Source organism: Synchiropus splendidus, chromosome 1 (genome assembly GCF_027744825.2).
Source record: "Synchiropus splendidus isolate RoL2022-P1 chromosome 1, RoL_Sspl_1.0, whole genome shotgun sequence".
Taxonomy (NCBI): Eukaryota; Metazoa; Chordata; class Actinopteri; order Syngnathiformes; family Callionymidae; genus Synchiropus; species Synchiropus splendidus.
This window is the reverse complement of record NC_071334.1, coordinates 26,347,056-26,359,182: the sequence shown is the minus strand read 5'-3', so window position 1 is coordinate 26,359,182 and position 12,127 is coordinate 26,347,056. Positions and strand designations below refer to the sequence as shown.

Sequence of the window (12,127 nt, the reverse complement as noted above, 5' to 3'; positions counted from 1 at the left end):
CAATAAACATGACTTTTAAGAAGTGATTTAAACATGATCTGAGAATTCCTGCCATAGCACAGGAGGCAGCTGATAAAAATAAACCTCAGATTTAAAAGTGTAAGATAATTGATAGATACACATACATTTCTTATTTCTGGTGTCCGACATTACACTAAAATCTTAAATGAAGCATAACCATGTCTTTTCCGTCAATAATAGACAGGAAATCTTAAAATGAGATAATAATATAACATGTTAAAATATGATATTTTACATCTCCGTGGGTCTCATCCAAATACATCTTGTTTTAGGTTTCATTAACAAACTAAAGTTGCTTAATTCAAGTGTTTATTATTGCTCTTATTTCAAGCATGTTGAGCAACAGCCATATCACAACTCAAGAAACAGTAGTTTATTTCACCTATTTTGTGGGTGTAAAAAGTATGAATCTCAGCAAAACAATCTTGAAACCCCATATTTTCTGGTACTTTATGCTTAAATTTATTATATTATTCTCATTTTTGGCATCTCAAAAGTTAACTTAAACTTACTCAACTTTAAGTTACTTAAATCCTTTTTTTTGCCTATTTCACAATACAATCTTAATTCAAGAAATCTTGTCAAGTGAAATTATCTTGCTGCAAGTACATATTTACGCAGTGTGTGTGAGTGTGCGTGTTGGTATCTTGTTTTAAAATGTCAATTTTTTGCTGAGGAAAGACTTTACATCCCAGTTGTATAAAGAGTCCCACCACTGAACTTGTCACTGCAAGTAATGGCTGGCAGCTTAAACAGTTCACTTGGCCAGCTGAGTAGTGTCGTCCTAACTAGCAGTTTATGGTCATCGCTTCCTTGAGCTACAGTGTTGTAAAAGCAATGAAAACACTTTGATCGCATTAACATTTTATCATGCAAAATTCCATTCCATAAAGGTCTAAAATTCAATTTGTGACTGTGTTGTTGACTGTTCCACAGAGCTTATTCACCACTCCCTCATATTGCCTTAACCTGTTTGCTTACAGTGAGCATCAAACAAGCCCCAATTGATTGTTGCAGTGAAAGTGAGGTAAATGAACCTCAAAATATTGTACTGTAAAACAGGACAAGCTGAATAATGAAGATGCCTTTTGAGTTCAGTCAACTATTCAACACACTCACAGTACATATGCTTGATATTCAGATGAAAACGTTCCAGTCTGGTGTGTTTGGTTGGTTGGTTCTCAATGTCAGAAAGAGAATGGCTTTTTAGACTGGACAGGACCAATGCAGTCATGGAGGTGAGGGTGAACTTCCCTCTCAAGGGCGCCAGAAAAAGAGCTTTAAATTGGGTGTCACAACGCACTGAGGAGCTGGAAATAAGTTGAGGTCCCCCAGTCCCTTGTGGGTGGGTCCTTGCTTTATATTTTACAGACATTGTCCCTTTAAAAGAAGAAAAACCCTGCGTCTGGAAAGCCCATTAGATGTGCATATAAAATTTCCCCTGTGATTAATAGTTGATGAGGCCGGGCTGGTGGAGGGGTGCTACCAACATGTGGCCGGTCCGGGCTCCTCCTCTAAAATCTCAAGTTTCACTCCATAAACTTTCCCACCTTTAAAAAAGAGGAGGGCTCATCTGTCAAAGAATGCCTCAGAAGAGTTGTGAAAACAGGCAGCTCCAGGAGGGAGTCGTGCAGTTGTGGATCCTCAGCCACCAGTCCAGGTCGCTGCTGTAGAGAGTTGGGACTTAGCTGTCACAGGGAGCCGTCTTTTCTCACACCTTCTCCAGCCAGTCCTCCTCAGGAAGGAAAGATGATTTGCTAAAAAAACAAAAAAGTGACATTTGTTGCAGTGAGATTTTTTTTTTCCTGATAGACGACTGAAGCATCACCATGGATCAGCCAGCCAGCAGTTGCATGCGGAGCACGCATCCAAGCAACCCAATCTGGGGCTGCATGAGGAACCCTCACTCAGGGGTTCCTGGAGCCAACCTGCAGTCCCCCTACCAACAAGCCCCCTTCTCCTTGCACCAGAAACCAGAGTTTTTAGCCTACACAGATTTCTCCAGCTCCTGTTTGGTGCCACATGCCGCATTCCCGCGCGATGACAGACTCTACCAAGACACCCAAGGTGGCTATCAAAGACCCGACTGGCAGTTCAACCCATGCGAGAATCGTGTGAGGGCGCCAGAGCCCTGCCCGCCCGTCATCTCGCCCGCCGGCACCGATGCAGGAGTGAGCATCGGGTCCGAGCTGGACACTTCTGGAGGCGATCGACCCAGCGGATGCCTGGAAGGAGAATATTCGCCGCAAAGCGTGGCGTCATCGGTGGACTCGGACAAGAAGAGCTCCAACAAGAGGAAGAGAGACGTGACAGGTGAGTCACAAGGATGGAAAACGTGGTGAATCACAGGAGGCTCACAAAAAAGGAAAAGCATAGAGTGATAAAACGCACATTTGGGAGTCATAAAACAACTTCCTGCCCTGCTGGTGTGACTGATGGAGGAGATGTTGCGAATAATCACAAAGAGGCGGAAGTCATTATTTGATCCATTAAGATACTGCTGTTTACCTTTTTTTTTTAACATAACAGCGGTGAAGAAATGGGACAGCCAGCCAAACTAAATAATAAATGTTTGAGGATAACAATGCAAATATAAATAAAAAACAAATTCAACAGCAGACTATAAAACACATTATGATAGACAAACATGCAGAATATTTTGTCTAAGTGCATTATATTAAATTGCCACTCTCTTTTATCTATCTTTTAATCTATATAAGTAAAACAGCAATGCAATTATTTAATGTTTATTCAAACCCTTGTGGACAGAGAGCGCGATAATGGCTTTCAAATGTTGGTCCTTAAATTCTGAGAACGGTTACACCAACAAGGTGGTGGTTTAATATTTAGCAGTGCAGAAAAATGACATGATCTTCATCAGATTAAGGTATGTATGTTGAAAAGATCTGAAACAGAAGAAAACGGATGTAGTCGTTTTTCATAATCTCAATTCTATAATGGGATGACTCTAAAGCATTTTTCTGATGTTTTATAATCACAGTAAAGATGCCCATTGAAGTATTTGATGAAAAGTTCTCATTCCAATTGTAAGTGTCAAATTGAAAATGAGATGAAACTTTTCTACTCAATAATGAAATCTCCACTACTCCAGTAAAGTTGAATATTGTAAAGGGAACAAACCAAACTTATATGATCTGAAGTGTAATTTGAAATATGACTCACACAGGTCTTCAGTACTAATTGTCCAACGCGTGGCTAACTTTGTTCGAACTGTATTTAAATCACTGCGCATCTGTCATAACCCACTGACTTTCTTTTCAGCATCAAAACCAATGTCCCCATCAGAGGATTCAAATAGAAATACTGCAACTACTACTGCATCCATTCAAGGGTTGCCATTACACCAGTTCTATTTTCAAATAGATCTTGACTAATGGGAGTATACACACAATACAATAACTTATAATCACATTAAAGATATTGTTAATTGTAGAATATAGAATATAGAAGAATATGAAATTATCACTTTATTTATTTACATCTTCCTATATATTATAGTTAAAGAGCAATACATTCTATATTGATCTATTTTATCATGAATGTATGTAATGCCAGAATATAATAGAAGGTTGGTAGAACAGAAATCCTAAAAGTAATTTTGAATGAAAAGCAATTTTCAATCTTTCTTTGTCCTTTGCGTTTCATCGCAACCATCAGTTGCTATAACTGCAGCACATAGCAATAAAAGGAGTTGGTGCACAGTTCGGCAACTCAGTTGAGTAGAACTGACCTCCTGTCAGAAATGTGAACTTGTTTATTCATTTAATTGTTATATGGAATGTGGCACTCGATGTGTGAAAGCATCTCAGGTGCAACTGAAAGGTATCTGATGTTCCTACACCAGAGCAGCAAGGCTCATAGAGGGAAGGGACAATGGTTGCCCTGACTCATCGCTGATGCAAGGTATCCATACATGCCCTTGTGCCCTCACCAAACCTACCCAAACAACTGACTAAGTTGACCCGCCAACCGTAGCACACTAGCAAGTCTAGCGTCCTTTCCACGCTACGGAAAGATGTAACAAATGATTTCCTAGCAACTGCTTGTGGAACTCTGAAGAAATAGCAGGTAAAAAGAATGTATAAATATCAAATACACAAATGTGGCATGAGAATTAGAAATCCGCATCAGGTTTGTGTTGTTCTTTACGTGAAGTACTCACCTCATTTTTTTCCTCCACTTACATAAAATATGAATACCATGACACATTTGACTTGAATATTCTGATATAAAGGGTGCGCCACTTACAACTCACTGAGAAATCCTTTAGACAAAAATTCAAATACAAAATGTACAAGTCATAAACGTAAAAATAATTAAATTGATGAGAATACTCGACCGCAATCTTTCATTTAAGCGTAAGGTCTTGAAGGCACTTTTTGAACTTTCGACCAAAAACACACATTATTGAGTGGAACTTAGCACCACGTACAACTCTAGTTGAGGCAATGGCACACCCTCCACCAGTCCTCCATCCCCCTCTGCTTACCTTATTGTAACCTCCACTCACTACAGTGAAAACATGCCAGACCACGTCTGGTAAAATCACTTGCCTGCTTTCTTTTTTTTTTTTTTTTTTTCAAACATTCTTATCCATTGACATTTTCCTGTCGTTAAGCCGTAACACAATCTCCCGCTGAGTGTGTGCAGCATGTCTGACCGCTACATCACAGCGCAGAAAAACACTCTCCAGTACCGAGGAACTGGTGGAGCCGCATATATTAGGAAAATGTCCCGGAGGCAGAGCCACGGTGCTGGTCAGAGTGTGTCAGCGTGGAGTTTTTCACAGTGCTAAATGTGTGACACGGGTTCAATTGAAATGAAATTGACTGAAAATCCAGTATGATCATTTCACATAACACAACTGAAGTTCTATGTTTCAGTTTATTTAATGATTTAGCACCCTCTTTTTCAAGTGTGTTTTTAATTTTTGTTAAATTATATATCTTTATTTGTTTAATCTTAAAGCTGAAGCAACCTTTTAAAATAAAAAATAAAAAAAAGAAATCACATTACAATAGCAGGAATTCCTTATGACTATATTCTACATGCCATATATCATTTTATCTTGACAACTTTCTGCTTTAGTTTCCATCATTTTGAATCCTTTCACCGCCCAATCTATTCGTGACGTCAGCATGAACCGCGCGCAGCTAAAAGCGACAAAAAACATCGGACTTGTTTTTACATCTCTGATTGCAGCTCCCCCTGGTCCACTGTTTGTGGTTTGCAATAAAGCCGTAATGGATTGATCGCTGCTTATAAAAGCAAATTGGGCAGGTTAAACCAACTGCTACCAATAAAGAAAAAACTCAAGCAGCGTATAATGTTGGCTCCCGCTCGCGCGCACAAATGATACAATTAATCAAAGGTGCAGTTTTCGCCTTCAGGTCTTTACTTGAGCGCGATCTCTGATTTGCTTTAAGTTGCTCTTGATGAAGACAAACAGCTTGTTCGCGGAAAAGCACCAAATGCTGGAACCCCGCTGGGCGCAGGGGCCCCTCCCTACTATTTCACGACATCTGGCTGCACGGGATATTTATTGGGGGGTCTGTTTAGTAGGAGCCAGAATTTGCCAGGGCCAGGTGTTCAGTCCAAAAAAACTAACTAGGCGAGCCGACGCAGTCAAAGTGTCACGAATGACACCTGAACAACAATAAGTGGAACATGTGGGAGCCAAAGTTTTTGGGGTCCAGACACTCATCAGGTTCAGGCCACAGTTTTGCAACACAGAGCGGCGCCTGACTTTGACGAATATAAACCCATTTCCTCAGATTACATCAGATGCTCCAGTTTCAAACAAGCATGATTGATTAAAAAAAAAAAGTATATTTTGTTTTGCAAAATTAGCTTTTAATTGGTCAGTTTCTGTGAAATCCCTGAGGCAGTAAAGTTGATATATTTCTATTCCGCCAACTGATTAGGAGTTGACAAAACGTACATGTGTGGATTGAACGGCTAAGTAACAAATGAAAGGAAACATGACAATAAACAGTTTTTCTGTTCTGGCCTGGGGATGTTTGTTTTTGGAGCGAGTTTGGCTGTCGGTTTATCAGGAAAATTCCACTTTTTAAACAGCAGTAGAAAAGTGCGGTTCCTTCTTTCAAACTGACTTTTGATTTACACTTCATGTGCAAAGGACATGTAAAGTGTTTTCAGGAGAATATAAAGTATAAAACATGAGTGCAAAATATTAAAGTTTTCTTGTCGTTGTGAAAAGTGGAGCGTATTAGTATTATGTAAATAGTACATTCCTAAAAAGACATGGCAGTAACTACTGCATCTGCCCTCAGTGAAGATCAAAATGCAGATAAGGTTATTAGAGATTAATTTTGGTTTGAAAATATCAACTCGTTTTAAGCATATTGTTTAAGCATGTTGAAGCTTTTGGTTTTTTCTCAATCTCAGACAATCTAAATGTCAAATATTATCTGATATTTTCCTCCTGCTAAATCAAGATTCATGATTCATCTGTGCTTCTTATATCCCCTGCCACTTTGCTATATCAACCATCGACATCCCTCAACCCACCCTCACTCTCATTCCATTTGCAGCACCAATCTGCCCAAACTGCTTTGAGAAGGGGTTTATGGGGTCAAATCCCAATCCATTGGAATTTGACCAATCAACAACAAAAGAAGTGCTCTATTTTTGTCTTCATTTATTGACCCATATATGGATGTGACTGTCTCAATATCCACGATCTCATCCATGATCCAGTTGGTCAGCTGCCACACATCTAAATCGGAGGCTATGAAGTACTTTCTGCTTACTTAGTATTGATGAAACATGTTAACTTGAAACACAACTTTTCATACAATACCATAAAAAAATGTGATCAGGATTCTATGTATCCAAATATATAAGAAATTGAATCATTATTAAGAGTCTAAAAAATGGTCTTTCAGTATGTTCCCATACTGAACAGGGAAGTTCTTTTGTTGTGTTCTAGTATATTTGATATTTTGTCGTACGACACGTGACCAGAGGGGAAGCAGAGATGGCAATGGCCTTTTGTCTCTAATTCTCTTTCACCATCACCCTCCACCAACTGGTGAAGGTGTGAGACCCCTGAGCAGATATCACGATGATCGCAGCAGTAATATTGACAGACACACAAGATGAAAAGCATAACAGCAAATAATGAAAGTGAAATGATGGTAAATTGTCGTCCAAGGCACAAGAGGACAGATTGACGTTGGCATCATTCATGAAGACATCTTAAATATCTTTTTCCTGATGTGGGCAGGTATTTGCTGTCATGTGGAGATGAGTTAATGCCAGTCCTCTCCTCTGGGAAATCATCCCGCCCGCGCTCCGACATGGACACATCCGCACCTTTGTTCTTTTGTCAGCGTCTTTAACGATGTTCCGCCGCATTCCTGGGCTAACACGCTCCCTCTGTGGCTGATTTGGTGGCCCGCTGACACACACACACACTCACACGCACCACAATATCAAACACCCACTTGTCTAATTTGTCATTCCGATGGAAGTCAGCGGGTTAAATACGCCGCCAAACACACGTGTTACAGGAGAGTACAGGTGTCTCATAAGCCAGAGTCACGGTGGTCTTCTTTTAAAGTGGTGGTGGTTTTCAGTGTTTATGATAGCAGCAGCCTCCCACTAAAGTGTCTCTGGACTTGTGGTTTAGTTGGATGGAAAGGATCTCAAGGTCTGTTTAACAATCCAGTAGTGCGCTCACAAAACCAGTCTTTTGAGTGAGATTCATCAAAATAATCAGAATGACAACAACCCCTCCCCACAAACCCACTCAGTCAAACCTCTCTCTCCTTCCCTGTAGATGTGCAAGATTCCAGCTTCAAGGTGGACTCCAGCTGCAAGGCTCGGAAAGAGAGAACGGCTTTCACTAAAGAGCAGCTAAGAGAGCTGGAAGCAGAGTTCACTCACCACAACTACCTGACCCGACTCCGTCGCTATGAGATTGCAGTCAACCTGGACCTCACAGAGAGACAGGTGAGCCATCGGGAGACCCAAGAGGTGTCACGACCTGACACTGCTCAGTTACTGTGGCATTCTGATCGATGCACCTGAAGGAGAAAAGCCAAGCGTTCACAACAACTCTCCGTCACTTGTCGTGTTATCCGTCATCCAATAGTCGAGTGACTCTCAACTCGTGGTCGTGAAAATGGGTCGCAAAGCCACTTCACTGGTGCAAAAATATTTTATTTTAAGACATTCGTCCGTAATATCACACTATATCGGGCGTCCAGTTACATTTTTTTGGTTTGGCTTTGGGACCCTTCTATTTGAGATCCACTGCACTAAACAACTAAGTGGATCCACCACAAAGGGCAATAATAAACCTTCAACAGTATGTCTAATTTTTATAGAATGAACAATTTCTATCGGTTGTGTTTTTCTGGCCTGCCCTCCTGATGCAGGTACTTGGTCCAGGGATTGTAACTGTTGCTTTCATAATAACAGGAAAAGTCATTTTCACACTTTGAGTCTGAGATTCACCCAGTGTTATTGGTAATTGTCAAATATTTTGTTTTTATTCAATCTTTAAAGGCCAATAAGGACAATTTAAACATTTCATATTGTATTTATTTTTTTTAGTATAGACAGAAATATTTCTACGCATATGAATTTACTCTGTGCAGACAGAATAATTCTCTTGTATAAACAAAACAAATTCAAATGGTTTCATGCATGACCTAACAAGCAAATACTGAAGACCTATTTATTAAATAAATAATAAACACACACTTTGACCATTCCATGATGTGACCCACATGTCCAAGAATCTGACACAAATACTACCAATAAATGACTAAAACTAATATTCCATCACAGAAACCGCAGTATAACTCTTTCCACATCATAATGAAGGATAAACAACCAGCAGATTTTTTTTTTTTTCCGGCACATATTTTGTCCTGTGGTTGTGGAAGAATGTGAGCGTGTGGGCGTCAGATCCAGACTTGATGAAACGGGGCTAACATGTGTAGATGCTGCTGGATAGAACCCCAGTCTACCCGCCAGTCAGTGTCCCAGGTCTCAATAATGAGGCCACGCTGACCACACGTACACCCGTCTGCTTCTTCCATCTACTTTCTCACCGTGTTCCAGCTACAAGCCCAGCCTGGACCGCGCCAGATTTGAGTTTGTTTTCCGTGTTTTATCATCCATGAATCAGAAGTATTCAATCAAAAGAACCTGAAGGGAAGGAGATCAAAATTTTGGGGTGCTTTCACTCCTCTTGGTTCACTTTTCATGATCCTCAGAGTTACATTTCTCCATATGTGATAAAATCTGAAATTGAAAGTAAGACACATACAGTACAGTACTGGCCCCCCACATCATTTTACGTGGCCCGCAACTGCTCAAAATGCATTTGAAACCAATTCAAATGTTTAACTACACACAAAAAAAAACTAGATCATAAACACAGCATGTTGATATGGTGGCCAAATGGCTGAGTGTCCAAGAGGGAGATTAAAAAGGTGAAGAAGTCATCTGGAAAAACTTCCGCCCTTCATGATGCAGGTGAAATGATGAGAAAATTCAATGGGCTGAAAGATGCGAAGAAAAGTACTACAAGAAGAAAACCAGACCAAGTTTTGAATTGGACAAAAAGAAGAAGAAAATATTTAATTTAGATAAAAATAAATACAATAAAAGTGTGAATGTCTTAGTAGCAATTTGCCAACTTACCACATTTGCTCTTTTCTGGCACAGTTGTTTGGTAAATAGTTGTGAATGCAATTCAAAAGAAAACAGACAAAAGACAAAATAGTAAATGGTGCTTACTTCTCTGCCGTAGACCAGTAAAGAACGTCATGTAGTGGTATGTATCCATTTCAGTAGATTCATTTTTTAGCAAACATTATCACAGTTGTCTTTATAATAAAATATATATTTTTTAAAAATGGCCAAATGAGATGGGAACATTTATTTTAATAATTATTATTATTTTATTTTAAACTCTTAAACTATTTTAAACTGAAAGAGGTGAAGAACATCCAGTCCGTCACTTGGCCCTTCCATGGAGGGAAACCTGACAACCTAACTGGAATCAATACATCAACATATGGCGAAGACACAAACTCAGTAGAAAATTTTAATTCATATGAAATATGATTTAATATGCAGATTTCAGGCATTACTTCAATCTATCTAAAACTATGTTCAACTATGTTATATTGCAACTGCATCTCAGACGAACAGTGTGATAAACAGATTTTTATGTAAACTTGGACACATTGTAAACGTTCACACAAACCCCATGCACGGTATTTAAAGGAAAAGAACTCCACACTCTGGTGTTCACTTTCCACTAAAAATGATTGACACCTACCGACTGAAAGTGTTGAATCAGCAGTCTTTCCAGTGCATCTTTCAAGTTTGCGGCTTAATTTGCAGGATTTTTTACATCACAACTTGAGTGATAAAACCAACTTTCCCTTCTTGGTTATTTTTCCAAACTTTTTCCCTCTAATTTTCTCTCTGTCAGGAAGTTTGTGCTGCTATTCTTGGCTTAGGACCTAAAGCATGATATCATCCCAGCATAATAATACAGATGAACGCAGCCAGTAAACCTGCGTCCTGTGTAGTTCTGGTGTCTTGACCTTCAACTTCTTTGGACTGACAATATGGTTCCTGCTGCTCGTATTCGGAAGCCAAGCGTCTTTCTGTTGAAAGACTCTTCGACAGCCGGGGCAAACCCTGTCTATAGAGACAGTTAAAGATGATTATTTTTCTGCTGACAAGTTACAATATCCAGCCTAAAATCTGGGCTTTTAGGATTCTTTTTTTTTGTTCTCTTAGTGACTGTTTCCATTCAGTATCAGGCTTTTTAACTCGCAACGTCAGAAGTACTATAGCATTGAAAAATAACTGTACACTGGTCATTTAACCTTGATGTGGTGATAATTTAAAGTGTGACGCACAGTGGCTGTCAATATACTGCATGTATGGATTTTAAGAGCATCAATAATTCATTTTTGGTTCAATATTTCACACATTCATTGTGGCTTATGTGTCTCCTATTGTGGCAACAGGTGAAAGTCTGGTTCCAGAACAGAAGGATGAAGTGGAAGCGAGTTAAAGGCGGACAGTCCGCTTCACCCAACGACCTGGAGAACGACGACATTGACTCGGCGGCTTCACCAAGCTCGGAATAACTAAGACAAAGACGGGGAGAGTCTGAGAGAGCCGGCCGCTTGGGTCCAACCTGTGCATCCTGGGGAAGAGACATTTTCAGACACCCCCGGTTCTGTTGTTCTATTGTACATAGGTGTTCCTATATTGACATCATCTTCTTGATAAGCCATTCAGTTCCAGAGGCCACACGGTGATGAAGTGTCAAAAGTACGGTCATTGCAGATCAGTGACAAAGTCAGAACAGAAGCTGGACAGCTCCTGATGACAGATAACTCCAGGATGTGATTGTATTTGAGTGCGCCGCCTTGCAATACTCCAATATTGCAGTCATGGCCTCTGGCGCTAGACTACAACCACCTGGGAAAACTCTACCTGCTCGACCATTGCCAAGCCAGAAGTGCCTCTGAATTTCAATGTGTCATATTGTTGTTGTTTTTTCCTGCTATGCATTTTCTACTCTATACATTTTGGATGTTACAGATAAATGATGTCAGTCATTTTTTTTAATAAACCAACAACTGAGGAAAAAAAATCTTCATCAATTTGAACCGCCTCAATCTTGTTTATCTTGAGATGATTTAAATCGATATACATACTGGCGTACTTGATATCAGTTTCTATTTTTCAAGGAAGTTTATATGACGATTGATTGGATGACCTTTCTTATTGATAATATTTGTGTATATATATATATATATATATATATATATATATATATATATATATATAGAGAGAGAGAGAGAGAGAGAGAGAGAGAGAGAGAGAGAGAGAGATGAGAAACATTGATGTCATATTAGTTATGTAGCATTAGCATTAGTTATATAGCAATATGGCGTTAGTTTAATATTCCTTTAATATTGATAATATACTGTGAGTCCAGGTGAAAATAGATTTAAAAATATATGTTTTATAATGAATTTAACACAACCCAATACATTTTGATGTTTGACACCAG

General features: G+C 39.4%; 1 protein-coding gene across 1 annotated transcript; it reads left to right on the top strand.

The window, feature by feature from the left end:
• Nucleotides 1-1,840: 1,840 nt before the first annotated feature.
• On the top strand, nt 1,841-11,192 carry meox1 (mesenchyme homeobox 1). The gene is made up of 3 exons (XM_053861291.1): nt 1,841-2,334; nt 7,847-8,019; nt 11,070-11,192. The coding sequence occupies exons 1-3, from the start codon at nt 1,851-1,853 to the stop codon at nt 11,190-11,192; spliced, it is 780 nt and encodes a 259-aa protein (XP_053717266.1). The 5' UTR covers nt 1,841-1,850.
• The last annotated feature ends 935 nt before the right edge of the window (nt 11,193-12,127 follow it).